Source organism: Numida meleagris, chromosome 2, assembly GCF_002078875.1.
Source record: "Numida meleagris isolate 19003 breed g44 Domestic line chromosome 2, NumMel1.0, whole genome shotgun sequence".
Lineage (NCBI taxonomy): Eukaryota > Metazoa > Chordata > Aves > Galliformes > Numididae > Numida > Numida meleagris.
The window spans coordinates 65,863,857-65,886,172 of NC_034410.1; the positions used below are offsets into that span (position 1 = coordinate 65,863,857).

The window sequence follows — 22,316 nt, forward strand, 5'->3', positions numbered from 1 at the left end:
TTCAAAGGTGAGAAAGCTTCCTGGGACACGGCCTTCCAGGCCTCTTGTGTTAGCAGGCTTGGAGTGCGCCAAGACTCCATCTGCATCCATCCTCACCCAGATCCTAGTCCCAGTTTTTGCTGTCTATTCAACTGTGTATCTGTCCTTTCTCCCAGTGCTCACTCCCATCTGCACAGACATGGGACACTCAGTTTTTTCATAAAGCCGCTACATTTTTGCCCAGCCTCTTGCTCTGGAATAACAAATCCTTCGTCAAACTTCTTTATCCAGACCTACTGAAAACAAAAGTCCAAATGATTTTGGTTTATACCTACACCCTAAGAAATACCCACTGCCCAATTCCTTCCATTTGTAATGGCATTTGCAGGGACTGGTGGCTCTCTTAGGCCTCTTGGATGCAGAACTTCTCTGGGGATGTGTCATGGTTTTGTGATTTTCAGTTATTGGTATTCCACATCATAACATCATGTAGTGAATGTACCTGGTTCTCAGAAAAGAAGGACTACTACAGTCCCCACGGTACTTTGCTCCTTTTCCAGCCGGAGGGAAAAGATAAAAGCTCACAGTATAAAAACTTGCAGATCACGAGACCTCGTCCCTTTTTCTGCCGTCTCTCGTCTTGGCAGCACCTCGCTCTCCAGCCGTCTTATCGTCGGTAGTAGAGTAAGGCCTACCTTGATTTTGGGACATTCTCTCTCTGTATTGGATTTATCAGCTTAAATTGTAATTATATTGTATTATAGTGTGTTGTTTTGCATTCCGATATTTTATTTGGTAAATTAGTTTGTTTCTCCTCAGATTGTTGCCACTGTTCTTTGCTCTCAGGGCCATCTCCTTCCCCTTTTCCCCTTTTCCCTTTTCCCGGGGCGTGGACCCGTGGATCCCCCGTCCCCTTCGTTACGGAACCGGGCCGAATGCCCGTAAACCGTTGACAGGATGACTCAAGTCTCCATGGACTGGATCCAGTTTGGCTCACTGTGTCTTGTCTCATAACATTTTCTTTTCTAAGAAGCAGTGACCTGTGAGCAGATGTGCCAGAATTTCAAGAATGAGGACAGGTCACTGTGCCTTCCAGATCTACGCGGCAGGTAAGCGTCCACGATGAATGCCTGCAGAGACCTTGTTTCTGCCCCTCACAGAATCCTAGGGGTTGGAAGGGACCTCTGGAGACCATCTAGTCCAACCCCCTGCTAAAGGAGGTTCCCTCCATAACACAGAGATTAAGGGCACCACAAGCAGAGGATCCACAAAGGAGGCCACAGCCCTTAGAGGGCTCAGTGATGGCCAGTTTCTTGCAAGCTTTGTGCCTCGCCTTCATTTCCTTCCCTGCCATCATGAAGAGAGGGCACTGGGAAATAATTCCAAAGAGGAAATAAACATCAGTGCTGTTTGTTCCACTCACCTTCGTGGAAGGATGTGTAGCAGAGGAGAGTGCAAAATCCCAGGGATACTCCTCAGAGGACTTAGGGCAGGGAAGAGGAAGCTTTCCTTCCCCTCAGGGCGGGCCATATACCAACCAGAGGAAACTGAGCTCCCTGCCCACAGCAAGTCTAGGCCTGGGGGTCTGCAAGTGCCCTGGACAGTCAGTCAGTGTTTGTTAGGTGAAGGTCAAGCCTGCACTTCTCGTGGGTTGCGATGTGGGCAGACTTTCAACCTAAGAGCCTCAATGTGAGTCACTTCTGCTACATCAAGAAGCCTTCTGGGAAGCCGAGCAGATTCAGAAGCTTCAGAAAGAGGAATAAAACAACCACTACCCTGACACCTGCAGATGCTAGGGGACAGGTGCGGGTGTCAAGGCCGGATCTGCCTGTCAGGAGAAAAGCCCCTCTGCGGATGGTCCCTGGTGCCAGGCGCTGGGCTGACTACAGTAGGTGATTTATCTCAAAGTCACTCTGCACCTCTGTTGGGTTTAAACCATCAATTCACACCTGTCTCCTTCGGTGAAAGAGCAAACAGCTTCAGTCAGTCTGGGAGCAAAAATCCCATCTGAGCTCACAGACATTCGTTATCCACAGGGGAACCCCTCCCACAGCCTTGGAGAGAGATGATCTCAATCGAAGCACTGAAATGTGAAGTCATTTTTTTTGACAGAATGTCTCCCCATGCCCTTCTTCTGAGGAGGAAGCAGAGGGCATAGATAGTTAGGAAGCCTGTGTTTAAAAAACAAAACAAAAAAAAAAAAAAAACACACCACTAATTCTGCATCCCACTGCTCCACATAAACCGCTGTGAAATGTTCATCCTGGTGGGCTGTGTCTCTCTGAGCATCCATTTGCCTGTCTCTTTTATTCAAATAATTGTTCATAAAATTAATTCAGTCTAGGGAAAATCATTTCCAAAACAGAGCAAATTAGCATCCCAAGAAGCAAGCTGCTTCTTTCTCGATGTAAAAGGCCAAACTGTGGGGGCTGGGGCCAGGGGAGAAATATTTGCTCCTGAAAATAGGCTCAACTTAACCTTTACATTTACTAAATAATTCACTCATCTGGAACCATAAAACCACCACGGCTGGAAGAACTGTGAACACTGCCAGAATATATTAACTTTTACCATAATTCAAGCCTTTTCCAGGGCAGTTTGAGTGTATATGATGTGAAGAAACAGCTCCGAACACAAACTGGTTTTGCGACAGCAGAAGCTGAATTCCAAGCTTGGCTTTAAGGAAACTGCAACCTCAGTTTACGAGAGAAACCGCTTCCAAGTGATGAGAATACATACAGGGATTGGAGACTGAAGAACAGTTTGAATGGAAATTGTAATCCACGTATTTTACTCCAAGTGCAAATCTACCTTCATCTGAGTTTGTCTCCTGGCAATTTTCCGCCTCAACTCAGATTCGCTGTAAGTTGAGCTCCAACTACAAAGTGGACCTTCTGTAACTCCCATCTCTCAATTACATTGGCAGATCTCACATATCTCCCTTCCTAAGGCCCCGATAAGTTATTAAACAGGACCACAAGCACGTTGCTGATGACAGCTGGGACACTCGTCGTTACTCACCTCTTTCACATCCATCCATCTCCAGGAAAAGGTGGCATTCAATCTATTACAGCAGCTTAATGCCAGCCCAGCATAAAAGTGTCACAGATGCTCACCAGCACCCATTATAAATAAAACATGAGGCTCCTTGCAAGGTCTGCAGATCGTCACCGCGTTTGATGGAATTGGTTTTGGCGTGTGACAGTGCAGGACTGGAAAGTCGCAGGATGCCCTTCATTACTACAAATGGGCTATTGATCTCCAGCTGTGCCATTAGCACATGTTGCACCTGCTGCTGGACTTTCTGGAGCTTGTAGGACATGTTGGAAAGCTTAAGTGAGGGCAACGCATCCGTGCACAGGTAATTAGTTTCTCAACAGAATGTATAAAGGCTCGTGAGACAGACAGGCACAGGTAAGGACCATATGTTTGAAACAGGCTTTGAAATAGTACGTGAGAAACGAGAGCAGAGGGGTTTAGACATCTGTATGGAAACCTTGAGTTTTTTGCTAACCCATACTGCCTCTCCAAGTGAAACTTGGACAGCTGAAGTGCGGGAGGAAAAAAAGGGCTGAGATTTGCCCAGCTGCTCATTGAGCATCGGAGGTTCATTAGCTGCAAATACACCGTGCGCCTCGCAGATGCATTACTCATAGGCTTCCCACTGTACCCAGATTTATAGTACCAAGCGATGCCTAAATCCATCATCCGCACACCCACAGCACTTTGCGCCCACGCAGCCCTTCTTGCAAAGTGTGAGGAACCCAGCGCAGCGCTTCCCAGCCCTCAGCGTGTCAGGGCAAGGTTCTCGGCACAGAGCGGTGGAAGCCACGTGACACTGGAAGAGCCGGCGACAGAAAACTAAGGAGCTTAAGACTTTCTAACTGGAGATTACTGGTGTGCGCAGTCACCGCTGGGGGGCACAGGCGGTTGGAAGGGCATTTTTCCTTCCTGCAGATTGCAGGAATGCTTCTGTGGGCACGGGCGCCCCGGCCTTACCAGGAAGCTCCTGCCTCTGGCAGCACTGCGGTGCGTTGGGCTGGGCCGAGGCTGCTCTGGAATGGCTTCATCTGAAGGTGTGAGCAAGGGCGGAGGAGCGCGGGTTTCACTTGGGCCCTTGGTGACGAAGCTGTAGCCGTATTCTCCCGTCCAGCAGTAACACAAGGGGGAGCCCCTGTAGTTTGCAATTAGCAAAGACGGCCGCAGCACACGGCTTTCTGCCCCACAAACAAAAGCTCAGCCTCAATTAAAAAGAGAGGCCTGAAAGCCACTTCTTACCTTCGTCACAAGGAGCACGCTTCTGGCTCGGACAGGTGCAAGCCGCAGCTCACCAGGAGAGGAAGGAGCAGCAGGCTGGGAGACTTCAGGCTCATTTTCCTTCTCTTAATTTGTCATTTCAAGGCACTTCAAGAACTCCACGGAAAGACTCTGCTGGTACTAGAAGTGACTGAGAAACCTCACGGTCAAATTCTGCTAAACACAATGAGAGAACAGGGCAATCCCTTTACCCCTCACTAAATGGCTCTGCCACAGGGACTTGCCAACTCCCAGCACTCCCATTAGCAGCCTTTGCTTGTGCCCACAAGGAACAGCTTTGGCCACTACAGCATCAGCATTCATTTGTTCTAATACCTGAAAAGGCATAGCTTGTTTTGCTCTCCATTGCCATCCAGTTTTAAATACAGAGCACCTCACTAAATATTCTATGCATTCAGTCCTTTGGGATCAAGAGAAGCATTAACTGCAAGGATTTTCTCCCATCCCTCTTTTGTAGGGTTTACAATGAAACAGCATCTTACAAGTCACTGACTCACACGCTTCTGCTGTACCAGCCTTCCCCCATAGCTGCGCCTTAGTTTTCTTTAAAGCACTCCACAGCATATATTGAACTAGCGAAACAATTCCATCTGTTCTGTGAGTCAGCAGTGATGATTTCACTGTTAAAACACAGGGACTTCTCTCCGTGCAGCTGTGCTAAATCCAGCAGGAGAGGAGAAGGGCATGCCGTGCTCGGAGCATCAACTCCAGACAGCATCACAGCACTGAGGCCTCCCTGCTGGAGGTCTGACTGGCCCTGCCTGGCACCTTACAGGCCACGGTCTCAATCAACGTTATTGCACGATGGCTTCCTAGCATCACTGTGCCCTCACGCTCCTGCCCAGCTCTCCCTCCAGCACGCGCAGGTTCAGGCACAACCCACAGATCCTCGCTGCATAGCAAGTGCCAGCACGCAGGTAACAGTTGGATCAGTGAGAAGCGAATCGATTAATCCAAGCATACCGCAATAAATTGGCCCTGAAACAAGTCAGTTGAATTAACAAGGCAGGATGGTAAAGCATGTTAACTGAGAAAAGCATAAACGCAGTCATTAAACAGAAACCTTGAAGTCCTGGTTCCAGCCAAGTGCAAAAGATACTTTTTGGGCCAGCTGCTGGCTATGCATCCCCCCTCCAGCTAAAGCCCTGGGACCCAACTCCAGAGCAGAGCTCAGATCTGCTCAACTTAAGGCTCGAGGGCCATCTCCTGTCAGACAAGCTCATCTCTCCATCCACAGCAGGCGATGTTCAGGGAAAGCAGGCTGACTGGGCTAAGGATACTGTTTTATTTGCTCCTTTAAGTCTTATTGCATTGCTAGAAATAACTCAAACTCTTCTGCACCCCTGAGTTGGAGGCTGGTCACTGGGTTATTCCAACCGAGCTACTCGTGAATATTTTGAAGCCCAGAGCTGCAAGTCTGAACCCAAAAGACATCATCAGGTACTGACAGAGAAATGAGTGGATGCCACTGTTCTCCAGTGTTATTAATGTCAGAAACCGGATTTTACTTCATCTTGGCTAAAACGCCATCCCCTTGGGTGGGGCTGACTGAAGCGATTCAGGGCACATGCCTCTAACACAAAGGCTCTCCATTCAAATATCGCTAGAGGACAGCTGATGCCAGGGGAATTCTTAGAAATGACTTCTGCAGGTGCGTGACACTTCAGTAACACCTACCCCCACCCGGATGTGCTTCCAAAGTGACAGTGCCATGCTTTGGAAAATATACACGTACAATTTGCTAGAACATTATGTGTATGAGTTGGAAGCACAACAGCTAGCGAGCAAGCTCAGATCATTACAAAGAGAACGCTTAAAAGGTAATGTATGGGGCACTGCAGTAGCAGCATGGCCGTCTCCAGTAATGAGGGAGATACTCTGCACAGATATTTGGCTCATTCCAAAAGCAATAAGCCACAGGAAGGCAGCAGAACTGCAGTACTGGTTACCAATGAGGAGCCCCTGCTCTGCTCTGAATGCACAAGCATTCAATCCAACGGGCTGCTCATACACAACAAAACGCATTATGTAAGAGCACGACGGCAGAAAGCAAGATGAAAAAGCTTTTATGCCACAAAAAAGGCTTGCATGCAAGCAATGGACTATCTCCTCAACACCATCATATCTCCCTGTTTAAAGTTATCTTCCAGGAAATAATGCAACTATGTTCATTTTTCTGCCTCCAGCTATCTACCTCCTCCTGTCCGTGCATTTCTGTTTGCCTCAGATATGGCTGTTGGCAACTTTCAGAGAACTCAAAAGGTTTGATTATAAAGGTAGCACGGCTCTACGTTTCCTTCAGTCGAAAGCCTTCCCTTCTCAGTAGCCCCTAGGCCTCACCTCTGTTACAGCCACCCAATTCTGCAAACAAATCCGCTTCTTTTTTCAGGTCAGATAGTTCCTGATTGCTGAAGTTGTCTAAAACATACTGATCCCTTAATCATAAACTCATGTACAACAGCAGTGCACCAAAATGAAGTCAATGACCTCAGCTCCAGCACTCGCCAGATAAGAACAATAATCGACATCCTTTGTGAAAGAGGGCAGGGATGTTGAGAAAAGTCACAAGTTGCAAAAATTGTACCTTGTTTTCCAAATTCCCCTTTAAATCTGGAACAAAACACCCGTTGCCCTGTTTAAAAATGCTGAATTTTCCAGAGATGCTCCCAGACAGCCAACCTATTAATCCACCCACAGGAAGGGGAACGAGAAGTCCCTATGAACGCATCAGTCCCTCACACTGTGACTTGCTGAGACTGACCACTAATACAAATGTCTTCTTCAGACAGACGAGAAATCCTCTGCCCAAATCCTGTCGCTTCGATGCTACAAAAGCTCTGACTCCAGAATGCAGTTCTAAAAGGGACCATGTGGAAAGCAGTAGGCTTTGGTGTGCTCTCAGTTTTGGCCATCTACACCTCACCTTCAGAGACCGAGGAGGAAAATGAAGCAGTTGGTTGGAGGCAAGACCGAGGAAGGGTGCGAGTCCTTTCCTACAGGATTCACAGAGAAATGCCCTTTTGCTACCCAACTGCCATTGAACTCACGTTCATTTAACACGTACAAGCAAATTTGAGTTTATCTAGGTCACTTTAAGCTCTTTTCCACCTTCAATTTTTTCTCCCTCCTCCATATCCCGTGTTCTCTTTCTCCCTTTCTTTGCCCATATTATCCCTTCATCATTTCTGCCTTGACTTGCTCAGTCCCAGTGGCATGGATTCAGAGCATCACTCCTCTTCAGTCTTCTGGTATTGTCAATACTACGGTGAAGGGCAAATCAATAGTGCTCCATTTATACCGAGAAATAAAAGAACTATGCTAATTCCTCACTGTTATCCAGTATCTCTTAAGGACATTTTGTACAGCCATTGGGTGAGACTTGCTTACTAAAAATTCTAAGAGTACACGTGAGCTTCTGCAGTTACTGTAAAAAAAAAAAAGCATACACCAAGATGGAAAAGTTTTAACCTGTCACAGTCTAAGCAGACTGTGGCATGATGATGAACTACAGCAAGCTGCTTGAAAGCCACTGCTCAGCTACTCAGACAAAAGCAGACGTCATTTGTAAATTTCATATTTATTATAACAAAAATTATGACATGTTCATTTGTGCATTCGGCTTTAATATAACTCTTGGTTTGTAAATGTTCTACAGCAAATGAGCTCTATACAATCATGCTGGTTGTGGCAGCAATAAGGAACACAAATAAAATGTGTCTGTAAAAGTAAGGATAGAAAGAGACCAGAGGAAAAAGTGGGTTTCTTTCAATGGTCTGTACCATCTAACTCTAGCTAACTTGCACGCAGTCACTCCGTTCGCTATGCTCAATGACCATGGCCCAAAGAATTGCTTAAGAAAAAGGTCAGTTTTTCAGCTTGTGTCCTTAATGCCAAGGCTACAAAACATGTAAGCATCACTATACAACACTGAGCTATTTACAGTAATTTCCCAATCAACTGTTCTCTCAGAGAAAATTAGTGAATCTCAGTGACTTAAGTCACCTGAAAGAGTAAAGCAACTCCTAGGAGTTAGTCTCCATATTCTACAAATGTCTATCATTTTCAAGACCAAAAAGAGCCTTTTCTCTCAAAGAAATACAGTATTACAATATTACTTAAATCATTTAGCACTGGCTACTGCCCTGCTTTTCAAACAAAACAAACAAGCCATTTTAAAAAATATTACATCATCATCTGTTTCTCAGCAATATATTAAACCTTTTTATTATTTTTTTGTTGTTGTTTTTACACTTGATATGTTAAGGGAAGATTAACTATCTTAAACTTTACTGGTAAAGCATCTCTAGAAGAAAGTCAATGAATATTAAACCTAACAAACTGAAAAGCTGCAGTTATCTGTAGTGGCAGGATAAAGAAAAGGAAGTGTATAAAGGAAACGTAGAAGGGAAACCCCTGCTGTAGCGTGAGCCCACTGGGTCCCGCACTCAAGTCTCCTTGTCTGTTCATTTCCGAGCAGTAGAGTGGGTCATAGTGGTGTATCGTAGTAGTCTGCCAGGTGGTCCATCTGGTACTGCCGCTGCTGCTGCTGCTGTTGCTGCTGCTGCTGTTGTTGTTCCTGGTGCTGTTTCATGATCTCCTTGACCTCTTCTTCCAGCTCTGGTGGGATGATGAACTGGTCATCTGGGTCCGGCTGTGCCGGAGCAGCAAAATATCCCCCTGTTTTTCTGAGCGGCGCATCTGTTGCAACTTCAATCAAGTTATGGCTTCTCTCTTGGGGCGCCACAGAGCCGTTGCCCCTCCGACGCCCTATCGTGCCTGTGGCAGAATATTCGGCTTTCTTGGGAAGGCCGGGCTCATCTTCATTGGCACTGATGACAATACCTTCATCACTGGCTTCCACAGGCACTTGGAGAAGCTGCTTCTCCTTCGCTCGGCTGCAATGGATGTCCACCTCCACTTCCACGCGGCTGCCGTTGGTGAACACCCCCTCTATTGGCTCCTCGTCGTCGCTGTCAAGGCCATTGTCGGAGAAGGCGCTGGAGAACGTGGCGCTGGAGAGCTGCCGCTGGAAGGAGTTGGACAGGCAGACGGGATGCAGCATGCAGCGCTGCTCCCCGGGGTAGGCCGGGCTGCTCTCGTTCATGGCTACCTGCGGAGGTTCATCGGAGGCGGTGGACCCCACCTCGCTGCTCATTTCTGAGGTGGAGATCTCACTGCTGATCTCTGAAGCCATGCCGCTGCTTGAAGATGGCATCCCAAGAGCATCTGCTGGCCTGTCCTTGATGACCACATTGACAGACTGGGGGAAAATGCCTGGGCTGGGCGGTGGGACCCCATTAAGTTCACAGCAGCAGAAGCTGTCCTCCGTAACATTGAGCTGAACCACAACTGCACTGATACTGTCGTTGCAGCCATAACTTTGGGCCAAAGTGCAAAGCTTCTTCGCAGCTGCCAGTGCATCAGGCACGTTTCTGACTGCTTCCACTGCCTCATCCATCGAGAGGCTGTCCCACAGCCCCTTGCTCCCCAGAATGAAGAACTCATCTTGTGGAGTTAAGGTAATGGACTGGACATGAGGACGCGGCACAACACTTGGGTGAAGGAACGTGTATCCCAAGATTCTTGTTGAATCTGTCACACCATTCACTTTGCCATCCTGAAATTAGAACGGATAGAAAATTGGAAACAAGGCAGACAGATGTACAGCACTCCCATCCCCCTGTCTTTTACCAGCGCCTGCTTTTGTAGTACCCTAGTCACAGACATTTACTGATGGGCAAATGGAAAAGCAGCTCGCAAGGAGGTGAAGTTGGGATGAGAACACAGCAATGGCTGGTTTCTAACCTTGCACTCAGCCTCCTACACCCTACTGATTTGTCATCAGCATCACCTATGCAGACCAACAAAGCAGAAGTCTGCAACAAAGACCTATCTATTCTGCTCTTGCAGCTGTGAGAGCCAACTGGACTAATGTTTTACCCATGAGTCAGACTTGTCCCTCCTCCGCCCACGATATCTGGCTTTATACAGGGCAAAGTCACACACAGCTCCATTTGATATAGGGGCAGGTCATGCAGTTATGACTCTACTCTTGCAGGTATAACAATTGTAGGTTTCATCTTGGCTCATCACATCAGAAAAAGAAGTTCATTTTAAAAAGCTTCAAATGAAGCAAGTCAAACGCAGCAGAGAGCAAGTCTGCATTTTGCAGTCAGCTGCACTGTGGTGAAATGTTTTACATGCTCTAATTAGTTACTATGCTTCCACTTATAACATTTCAAAAATGAGGAGGAATAATATTTGAAGGAAAAGCACCAGTAAAAATGGGCATATTTAAGAAGTAAATCCCATGCACATCCAAATCCCAGGATCCTGTCCTGGTGAGGATCTGAGCTGCCAGAATAAGCATAGCGAGCATCTGAAACAGCAAGCCTGGTTACTTGTCAGCCTGTGGAGAGAGCTGCAGCCTGCTAATTGTGTGTTCGAGACGAACAACAGAGGTGAGGATTTACGCTCATTTGGTCCAGCTGATGACAGTAGCAGTTATTATACAGCAAATAACCACAGAATAGCAAACCAAGACTAACAAAGCTTCCTTTTTAAAACCTTGTCAGCTTGTTAACTTCCCTATTAGGATTCTAACAGAAGTGATAAGCCATCAACAAAGCATGAAATCAATGAGTCATCTCAAGATTCAGCACAGAAATTTCCCTTTTTCTTTATAGAGCATAATGAATGTGCCTCAGTGATGCACGCTATGTTGGAGTGACTCCTTTCTAACTTGTCACGTTTGAGATTCCAGTCATCATCTCTTCCTGGCAAGATTAATAAGCACACGATTTTATTACACACACACACCTGCTCACGGGTGTACAGCAGTGAGTTTTTTTGCCCCTTCCTCCCCCATTGAGAGGATACAACATTCCTCTGTTCCTATGCATGTGTCACGCAAGGCAGTGCACAGCTGACAGTGGTGGCTTTAAGCTTGTAAGAAGGCAGCAAGTAGCTTTCTCCTCTCTTATGGCCCTCCAACTGAGCAAAGGATGGGTTCTTCCTTTTAGGCAACTGCTCTCTTCAAGAGCCACTTGTCAGAGGGCACCTCTGGGAATAGACAGCTCAGACAACAAAGCCAATCTGCCAGGAGTAAGGATTCTTCTACAATAAGGATGGCATAGTTGCAAGTGCTCAGCTCTCATCATTCCGGATTGAGGGGATCTTCATGACAGCACCAACACATTATTTCCTCTCATCATCTCAGAGGGAAGGTGTCAGCTCTCCTGTTTCACCAGAGCATGTTCACAATAATTTATTCTCGGAAGCTAACCAAAATCTAGCGTGGCAATTAGAAGGACAAACAACTTAATTGCATGATATGAATCACCTTGAAAGGAGAAGTGCTACTCTGGAACCCATACTATTAATATCATCTCTTACAGGTTAATAATACAGATGTGTAATTTCATATACCACCATGCAAATATCCTCAAAGGAAGCTGTGACATGCAGCAGTCCTCCTTTCACCCACACCAGAGTTCTCTAACCTCTGTGATAATGGCCTTATGCTGCTTAATCCTCTTCAGCTCTTCTTCACAACTCATCACATAACACCTGGACAAAGGCAGAGGTTTCCCATTCCGGCAGAGAACAGTTTGGCACTTCCCCACATTTGCTGAGGTTAACGTGAAGCATCCGCCAGGGTCCATGGGATCATGTTTTATATGGCAAAGGACAGCAGAGCCTCCAAGTTTTTGTCCAGCTGTTCCAAGTTTCCTGGAATTTAAACAAAACACTGGTTGTTCTTTAGCTGAAAAACAAGTGTTATGGGTACTAATGAGAAACAACTGCTATTCTGCAACCACGAGCACTCGGGACATCGACTCTTGGATCACTGGGACAAAAACAAAAGTCTCCACTGAAGACTATGACATTATAGCAACACTGCAGAGTCATCACGTACAGCTCTCAAGCTGTGTGCTATTTACAGCGTGATGCAGATACTCCAATCTTAGAATCAATTTTAGAAAAATCTCTGCACTCCAAAGAGCCGCACAGTCAGCTCCCTTTCTCTACATTTGAAAGAAGTCTACTTCAAAGGTCACACAGAGGGAAACAAAGAGCATTAGAAAAGTGTTGAGGTAGAGCTTAAAAAGAAAGCCATGTTTACCAGACAGAGTTTAGGCTCCTGAATCCAAAGATTTTACTATGAAAAACAGTAGGTTTAACTGTAGAGATCCTAGTTTTGGGCAAAAATAGAAATTAGAAGTTCATTGTTTTGTGATGCCTTCAGAATAATGCTTTCAAAGAATCAAACAATGACCAAAAACCACAGTAGCTATTAATTCCACCATAAGGAGGCACGATTTTCATTCATCATGTTGGTTACTAACCTGCTAAATAGGTTCTTTGAAATATTTATGTTTGCTGTTTTAGCAGCGGTCACAATAAAAACAAAACAGAAACAAGGACAAAGAAGCATGGATAAAACTACAATTTTCAGAATCCTGTCATTACAATGTAAATTCATTTCAATACGGGTAATTTTACTTGTGTAAATTGAAACAGGACTGAAAAAAACATCCATCTTTGCCAGTATGTTGTTTATCATGGCCTTCTCCTACAGAAATTAAGAACTAGAAAGCTCATTACAGGGGCTACTAAAATCTATATTAAGGCTAGGTATAGCTGGCAAGAACTTTTGATTCAAAATGCTGGGAAAACAATGCACAACTGAACTTGTACCCAGGCTTCAATATGCTGATCTGTTTTGTTTTGTTTTTAAAGGCACTTCAAGAATGTTGCATAGTATCTGTAATAATCCTCAATGAATGGCTGCATGCAACTAGAATGAATGTTATTTCTGGTTCTCCAAAGGAATGGTTAGCTTACTTTGACTTGAGCCCTGCCTCCCACAAATACAGCTCTTTTGCAGGAACGTACATTCCTGTGAAAGTCCGTGAGTAGGAAACAAAACCACTTAGTAAATGCTTTCAGCACACAACATTTATATTGTTTTTAAAGGTTTTAATTAGATGGGAACCTTCTCAGCTACCACTCAAACCACAGCAATTCTGTGAGAGGCAGCATCTTCTCTTATGTTTATAAGGTTCAATAACATCCTGCTGCTCCTATTTCCCAATACCAGAATTCCCTTCCAGAGCTGCAGCAATTGAATGACAAGTGATGCTACTTCAACTTGATCCATTTCTGTCATCTGGGACCTTCTCACTTGCTTTCTCCTTTGTTTCCCTGACCTCTTCGTTCAGTTCCCTTCATACTCTTCCTCTGTTCAGTCTCTCTCCACGCACAGTTTCTTGTTCTGCCAAGAACAGCATGCATACACACAGGTGTATGCCTCCAAATCACCACATGCAACTGCTGTTACATCTACTGTATCACAGCCTTTTCAGATGGGTCTTGCATAAATAATATTCTTGGGTCAAAGGAATGATATGAGATAGACTTTTTTTAGGGAGTCAAGAGTGCATGTTTTCATATTTGCGTGGCTTTAAATAACCTGACTTGGTACAGAAAGAAACAGAAAGACTCAGTCCAAGCTTTGCCAGTAGTGATAGTAAGGAAGTTTAAAAGATGATCAAGAAATTCATACCACTGTCTAGGCTACAGCAAATTCCGAGTCATAAGACTTAATGTAGATAACACAGAGAAAAATCACTCATCAAACATTCAATAATTTTGAGGCTGGATATCCTTTTTGTTTGGGTGGGTGGGAAAGGGTTGGGGTTTTTCTCCTCACTTCCGAAAGGAACAGAAGGTAATATCCACAAAATAAGCAATAAAAGAATACAGAGTTGCCAGAAACTACCTCTTTTTTCCCCCCTTCTTCCCTCCGTCCCACTTTTTGTAGCAAGTAAAGAGCATGCAACCAACCTGAAAGCAAACAGGCTGCCCAGTGAGCATACACAAGGTAAAAAATGCTTCAGATCCAAGACTCACCTCTGCATAACGATGAAAGTGTTGATCATGTATTCCTCTTCATTTTTTGTTTTCTGTAGCTCTTCTGCCAAGATGTCACTCATGGTGCACTGCAACAGATATGGTACTTCCACATTGCGGTCACCGTCAAAAACACCATAAAGTGCCTCTCTGTTGTCACAGAAGTTATTGGCTGACAGTGCTGCCACACACAACCTAGTAAAGCAAAGCAGAAGAACATCAAGATTGCTATCCGGCACCAATTTCTCATCTTGTCATTCTGAGAAGACGCAGCCTGGTCTGAGAGCCAGTTCTAACTAATTCTTTTCACAAGCTCCTCACAATTGCTCTTTTCCGTGGAGAAGAGAAAGGCCCATTCAGCAATGCTGAGACAGGGAGAGAACTTGGAAATTCAAGCCAAGACCTAAGGATTCTTCTTCCTTTTTTGCATGTGGACAAGTATCCTATTTGTATAAAATGGGGGACAAACTTAGGGAGAGAAATACATCCAAAGTATCATCACCTGAAACTGCACTTGCCCCACCAAGAGCCATCTTTATGACTCAGCATGCTGCTGACCAACCTGCGTGTTAAATTAGTAAACAGCAAGTAAAAGTTTGCTTGGCACTTGCTGGAGAAACCTAGGTAGCAGAAGATTTCTCAAAAGGTATTTAAGGAGCAAAGAGATTTGTCACATTGCCAGCGACACAGAGACCAGCAGACTCTTCGTGTGTTATTTGTCAAGTGCTGCCTCAGTCACAGAAGCTCCACATACTATGAATATTCAGAACTTTGGCCATTCTACTTCCTCCTTTAGTATCTCTGATTTGCTTGGTAAACATCCTTTAGTTGAAGATAAAGAAGCTTTGCAAAGAGGAAAATGCTATTAAACGCACAGATCTTTTGCAAGTACCAAAGGCTTGCACAGACAAAATGCGTTGGTTATACTTGTATCTTAGCAACAATCCTGACAAAGAAGAAAGTTGAGAGCCAGGCAGGGGCCCGGTATACAAATATAGAGTCATGGCACGGCCTCTGCCTTTGTGAGGCCCAAAACATCCCCAAACTGAAATAGCAGATCTCTTTGTATCTGCATAGAAGAGCTCTGCTGCTAGGATGCTTGTATAATAAGAATAACACTGGCTCTTACTTGTTCTTAACTCCTGATGCCTCTGTGTAACCGTGACTCCACACTGCTGGAGCTCCTGAAGCATCACCAGCCGAGGGCTGGTCAATCTTGAAACAACGGATATTACTGTAAGAAGAAAGGAAAAGATGCATTGGATTCACAGGCTGACAAGATTCAGCTTAAAATGTAAGAACAGCAGCTTTTTTCCTCCCAGTTCTTAGGAACGCATTTAATAGAATAAAACAGAGCAGGACATCTAAAGCAGTTACCCTTCTGTGTCTGTCTACAGAGAACAAAAAAGCCGTAAATAACCAAGCCTCTGTGAGGGTGTCAGCTGCACTGTTTGCTTACCCAGCTTTTCTTCTCCCTACCCTCACCCCTGAGCTATTTGTTTCCAGCTTGGCCCAGTGGGAACGCAAGGCCAATTTGTCACCAGCTTAATGGAAGCCAGTATAGGGAGCGATTTTTCAGCTTAAGCCCTTCTCATCCATGTTAAGAACAAGTCTGTATGACCTGCACCATCCCCTAAATTAAAAGTCTTCAGAGCCAGCAACATGCAGTAACAGTCTATGAGAATGCCCACGAGTCAGAAATCGGCTCCGTCCCAGCACTGCCCGGACTTGCAAGAGCAGGCCTGCAGCCCAGGCTGTGAGCACAGCCCTTCTGCCTTCTGTAATTTTACAGCCCAGATTTTACCTAGGCCCTTGATCCTCTACCCTCCAATTTACTACCAACATAGCCTCTAGCCTGCAATTCAAATACCTCGCATAGCGCAATAAAGACTTGAAAAGGGACCATCCCTATCTGTTTATGTGCTTCTCTTCATAGCCCGGCTTTGCTGGGGAGAGATGACCTGCCCTGTGCTCCCTCCGCTCTCTTCCAAAGGCAGGGAAAGCAAGCTCCCCACGCGCTGCAGGAACTTCAAAGGCACCTGGACCTTTCATGAACCAAATGAATCATAAAAGGATGAGCAGAAAGGTCTAACTGTTCGCTCAGAGGATTCATTTTTCTCCATCCAAAGCCCCACCTGACCTGAACGCACAAGGAAGTCTTTTTCTCATTTCACAGCCTTCCTCAAATAACCCGAGGGACTGTCACATCCAACACTGATTTCTTTTAATGCTAATAGGCAGGACATACATCAGCTAGGGCCCGCTAAAAGCAAATAAGCTACAAAAATCATGTTAGAGCCATTGGCGTTTTGAGCTCTTGGCTTTGCAGCCCTCAGCGTGACAAAGGTAAGGCAAACACCTCAACAATGGCATCAGAAAGGAAGTATCTGATCCCAATCAAACCGGAAACCTGGATCTATTCTGAAATAGCAGATATTCTACGTCTGTACCTGCAAAACACTATGACATACAGCAGCTAATGCACTTTCTTCACAGGCTTCTCATACAAGGCACTTATCCTGCAAGGCAGAGGAACTTGGATCAAAAGGGTTTTTCCATTTCCTCTTGTAGCTGGGTTGACTGACCCTGGGGCAGGTCAAGGACCCAGGGTTGTATCAATGCTTCCCAGCAGTGGTAAAAAAAGAAAAGGCTACCTCAGTGCATTGCCTTCATCTTCCTCAGGGGTGTAATTACAGCTAGACCACGTGCTCATAAAGGAACGGTACCCAGGAGCACATCCTACACAGGGAGATGAGCTAAGGCTTCTATACAGTATGCGATATTTTTCCCCAATTCAAGATGTTATAATTGAACCAGAAGCTCTTTCCTAAAAATCACAGTAACAGCATCTTTTTTTTTTTCCTCCCCTCCCCTCTTCATTATAATTGCTACTGAAATCCTTACGTCCTATAAGTCACTTGGCAACACCCTCCTAAGCATGCAAGCTTCCTTTAAGATCTCCATACATGGAAAAAAAAAGCAAGCATGCATGACAGAACTCTTCTCATCAGAAGAACACACATTAACCTACTGCCTGTTTGAATCCTGCCAGGGCACAGATGGAGAGCTGCCTTCCACATGCAGAAGGAAGATAAAAAAAGCACCAAGAGCACAAGTGTTTTTGTGCCTGCCACAAAAAGCAAGGGCAAGGAGCATCTCCTCTCTCACGTTCAGCGGTGGCAGCGCACTGTGGAAATGTTGTGCATCAATACAGACATCCGCTATATCCCAAAGGAGACCTGAAATACCTGACCTCAGCTGAAGGGTATTTACACAGACAAGAATAGGTCTGAAGTTGTAAAAAAAAAATATATATATATTAAATAAATAAAATATATATGTATATATGTGTAAGAAAAAAGTTTCTGTGAATTAAAGACACTGCATATGGCAGTGAAAATACATTGTGGCACTGGGCAATGCTACTCTTATACTGCCTAGGTCTTAGATTTGTACAACGCTGCTGTAGGGCATGAAGCCTGACTACTAAACAGGCAATAAACAAGCTTTCCTCTCTTGTCTGTTGGCCATACACAATGGTACCTGAACTTAAAGATCGGGTACCATTAAAGCAGCTTTGGTAGCACACACACACTTCTCTACAAATCACAGCAACATTACATGCTGCTTCTTTAGAAAGGTTTCTGGCATACAATGAGCAGCATTTTAAGAGAAAAAGACATCCCCTTCTGCTTCCTCCCCCCTCCACTTTGTCTGCCGCAGAACATGAACTCTTGTTTTTTAACCTACAAAAACTTATTATTATGGGGTTTAATACTTCGGTGCTTGATCTTAAGTATTTAAAAGCAAACCACACAAAGCAACGCTCAACCCTCAGAAGGTTATCAACTGTTCTTGGTATCATTCAGTATTTAAGCATCAAAGAGACTCGGAATTAAGCAGAGCTGGTGCAGTTCCCCTCAGGACACAAGAAAGGTTCAAAGCAGCACCACCGTCCACAGATTACCTGTTCTAGTGCAGCAGTTTCACCACACGCTGCAGGAGGCAGCACGAGGCACTTGGTGCATTTCAGTTACAGATGGCACTTGAGTCATAGAGTGGGAAACAAACAGATAAACAGGAAGGAAACAGAGCTCCCCAGAGAGGGATATGATGGATTACAAGAAATGTTTTGTGAGGGAGTAACAAGAAACAGAGTGGCAAACAGACTAAGAAAAAACATAATAAGCAGCTATTAGCATCTCAGTGGTGCAATCTAATGTCAGAAGTAACATGGAGATCAAACTAGCTCCTTCTGCACCCTCTCCACTCTGCAAGTCAACTTACTTCAGTAGCTCGAGGGTTTTGTGATCCAAGGCCAATCTGGGGTTTCCAGTCAGGTCCAGCTCTTGCAGTTTTGGAGGCAAGTTTTCAGGCAATGTGATTTCACTCAGTTCATTGCAGCTTAGATCCACACACTGCGAAAGGAAAGCAGTTAAATAAGAATCCAGCTGGCACTAAGATCAGATTGTGATTAAATGCTGTAATGTACGTTTCATGAATAAGAGAGGCTACAGTCGAGATCTAAGATTATTTGTTAAGTAAGTGGTTCTTTTGTATGGCATTTACAAAGCCTTCTTCCAGATGCCTAGGACAGCCAGAAATATGCTTGCTCCATTTCCATTTCTGACCAGGTGTAAGCTTGTTGCAAAACTAGTAAGGTTTGTCTGCTCTTTGTAGGGACAAATAAGGTCACTGTTTTCATTAACAGATGAGTATTAAAGAAAAAAATGTTACTGATGAAAATGGTTGCCAGTCTTGTAGTAGATAAAGGAAACAGACAAACGAGGTTAGGGATTCTATGATGCTGTCACAGCAGTCCCCCCTCTGAAGTTCACTTATAGCAGCACAGGTATGAACATACTCTGAAACTGACATTTACTGAAGGATACTGAAAAGAAGAAGTTATGAATACATGGAGTGGGGGCTGAGCAGAGAAAAAGTAACAAAATACCAGAGCAGTTTTAAGCTTGGCTTTAATTTGTTTATCTTAGAAGGATTCATGTTTAAATATGAAGTTACTTTAATAAGCAGAAAAAATTAAAGCCAAAGTACTTCAGAAAAAAATATGACTGAAAACCAGCAGAGGAGCATGCTGGCTATCCACCAGCTAAGCACAATTCAGGTAGAACAAGTGCCCTAGAAAGACAAAATCCCAAACCAAACAATGTTAAAGCTGCATATCCATACGCAAGTCAGTACACAAAAATCTGAACAAAACCAGCTCTTCAAACTGTATTACAAGACCACAGGCATAGCATGCAAAAACAGCCAAAATTTTATTAGAGGACAGAATAGGCTAATATTTGAGCAAGAATACTATCTATAAATTCCAGAATGATAATTTCCTATTTTCAACCTGGAAAAAGAAAACAAACCTCAAAAACTCTGGTAAAACTGAGGGATGAATAGTTGGGGGTAGGCTGCAGGGAGAATTTTCCTAGCTGCTCACTTTGACTGATATGTAATTTCCAATGATAAAAGCATGAAAATGGAAGTCTTTTAGGTATATTCAAAGATACTAGGTCCTAAGCTGGAAAAAAAAAAGACATAAGATAACCCAGTAAAATTCAGAAAAGAAAATTCTCCCAACGCTGTTAAATATATGCAACACACATAATGACCCAAATCTCAAATCCTGAGGTTCTCTGATACAGAGGACTAATTATCTCGGAAGAACAAACTGCTGACATTATCTAAACTTCATATGGAAATCAGAATTTAAAATCCATCATGCAAACTAAATAGCAGACAGCTTAGGAGAAAAGTTATTCCTGAGTGGTTTTTTTTTTTTTTTTTTTTAATTCTTCACTATTCCTTGCTGCTTCCAGAGAGCTAATAATTACTTCTCAGATTAATAAAGCTGCCAGCAGGCCTTGCTGTGTTCAACACCTCAACGCCATCGGAAATTTGATGGAAAAGAATGTGGAATAAGGAGTACAAAATCAGCAAAATCATTTCATTGTACTCAGTGTATGCCCAAAACACTAAAGGTAGTAACAGTCTACTGGAGATCCCTTGGTCCCTATGCAGCAGTGAATATAGTTTATCCATCAGGTTAGGATTTCTCCGATTTGATTTGTATTGTTTGAAGAACAGGAATTTTCTAATATCTACATTAAATTTGGTCCTTATTCTACTCCCCAGGCAAGCAGGAAAGCATATTTCCTAACTGATCTTAATTTCCTTCTGGTTTAGCCCCACCCGTGCAGCACCAGAAGAACAAGTGCAACTGCATGCAGGACACCGTGCCAGGACGGGCCAGGTGGTGCACAGCATTTAATATTCAGCATTTGCTTAGTTGCACAGGTGTAAATACAGCACATCTCGCCCATGGCTGACAGGGGCTCGAATTATCTCCAGCTGTGACTGAAGGTGGGCACACCAGAACTCATCTCAACTCCAAAAAAAGTGCTATGCAAAGTATCTCAGAGACATCCACAGCGCTTTTTGATGCAGAAGACAACACAAAATTTCTGTATCCTTAACTGCAGTGTGTAAGATCAGCCTAGAGACAGCTGTCTCACTGTTCCTCATATTTGGAAATCCTGGAGTTACCTTAAGTGCAAAAGCATAACCCTTTGTAATTAGCTTTCCCTCTGAAACAATTTCAAACAACACAGTAACTGCATTACTAACTGTTCTAGTAGCGCTGACTTAAAAAATATAATATGTCAGCCTCTCGGTCTAATTAAGTACGAAAGCAGAACAGCCATTACCTCAGGTAACATTTCTCCAAGAAATCTGGAGTATTTGAATGCCACCTCAATTAAGATTAACCATTAAGTATGACAATCACAGTCACAACATGAAACTATACAACTCCGTGCTTTGCTACAAGCAGGTTTCTTTCATCAAACTACGAAACCTGTACTCAAATTCCAACTTCTTAACTTGCTTTGCAACATCAAAGAATGAGCTCCAGTTTAGCCAACTAATATATTCAGCCAGAAATCAAAAGCCCAAGCTCCAGCCCTGACCCAGAAAAATCACCAAGAGGCCACGAGATCCCCTCTGCCTACAGCACAGCTATCTGGCAACTACAGAAACTCATTTCAGCTAAGTCAAAATTAGACTTAGGTATTGACTTAGGCACAAAATACACACTTTTTCTTTCACTGAAGTAACTGTAGGGAACTATCAGAAAGAAAAAACACCAGGTCTTCCATGAACACTTTGCTACTCAGCTACAAAGCCTGGTAGAATTTTAAACACCAATGCTTTTATAAAATACTCATTATTCCCCAAAATGCAGGAACAGAAAGGAAAAAGCTGGTTGTTCCTGACCAACATGTTTACATTTTCCTCCTTTTTTTTCCATGGTTAAAAATGCCCTCATACTTTTAAAGAAGTATTTACTGTGCAGAGTCTTGCTCCCCCACCCCAACTCTTCCTCTGAGAAGAAAAGCTTCACTTCTAATTGACTCTAAATGGCCTTCAGTTTCCTCTGACCATTGTTCCAAGGAGGGAGGAGTATTCAGAAATCCACATTTGTTTGAGATTTCCTGGCTAAAACCACAAAGCTCATCTTTCCGTGTACTCGCTGTCCAACCAAATTATTTCTCCTGCTCCTCTGCATGACCCCAGACACTGAAGGATACCCAGGAGTCTGGGAACTCGGCCTTTTCATTCTGCAGACTGTACGAAGGACACACAAGTCGTTCTGATCCCACATATAGGTAACCAGTTCTCAAACCCACGGAACAACTTTTTCAGTAGTACCACAAGCTTTGTGCACTATGAGTTAATCTCCTACCTCCAAGCAACGGAAGTAGTATGCACCCCGAAATATTCTGCACTGTGGCCAGGTGAGAAGCAGAAACTTAATTCACAAAAGCTACACAGTCGTGTTCTTCAGCACAGTCAAGCAAAGAATGCGTCAGGGAAAGTTTGGAATTATTTCCGGTAATACACACAGGAGATGGATTAAGCATTCTTCCAGTTGTACAAAATACGACTGCAATTATGAAAACAGAAGTAGCTTGCCTAACTACCCAAATCTTGTGCTCCTGGAATTTCTCTCTGTCTCCAAAGCCTATCCTATTTTGCAGCTTCAGCATGTTTTTAAACACACACTCTAAACAAAGTCAATTCCTACAGAATTA

General features: G+C 44.1%; 1 protein-coding gene across 1 annotated transcript in view; it reads right to left on the bottom strand.

Annotated features, from left to right (window-relative positions):
- PHLPP1 (PH domain and leucine rich repeat protein phosphatase 1) overlaps nt 7,855-22,316 on the bottom strand; it is a 133,713-nt gene continuing 119,251 nt past the window's right edge. The window contains exons 13-17 of the mRNA XM_021388919.1: nt 18,499-18,629; nt 15,341-15,445; nt 14,212-14,406; nt 11,799-12,027; nt 7,855-9,913 (exon numbers count right to left, since the gene is read on the bottom strand). Coding sequence (XP_021244594.1) covers nt 8,783-9,913; nt 11,799-12,027; nt 14,212-14,406; nt 15,341-15,445; nt 18,499-18,629 — 1,791 coding nt within the window. The 3' untranslated portion in view covers nt 7,855-8,782. The remainder of the gene's footprint in view (nt 9,914-11,798; nt 12,028-14,211; nt 14,407-15,340; nt 15,446-18,498; nt 18,630-22,316) is intronic.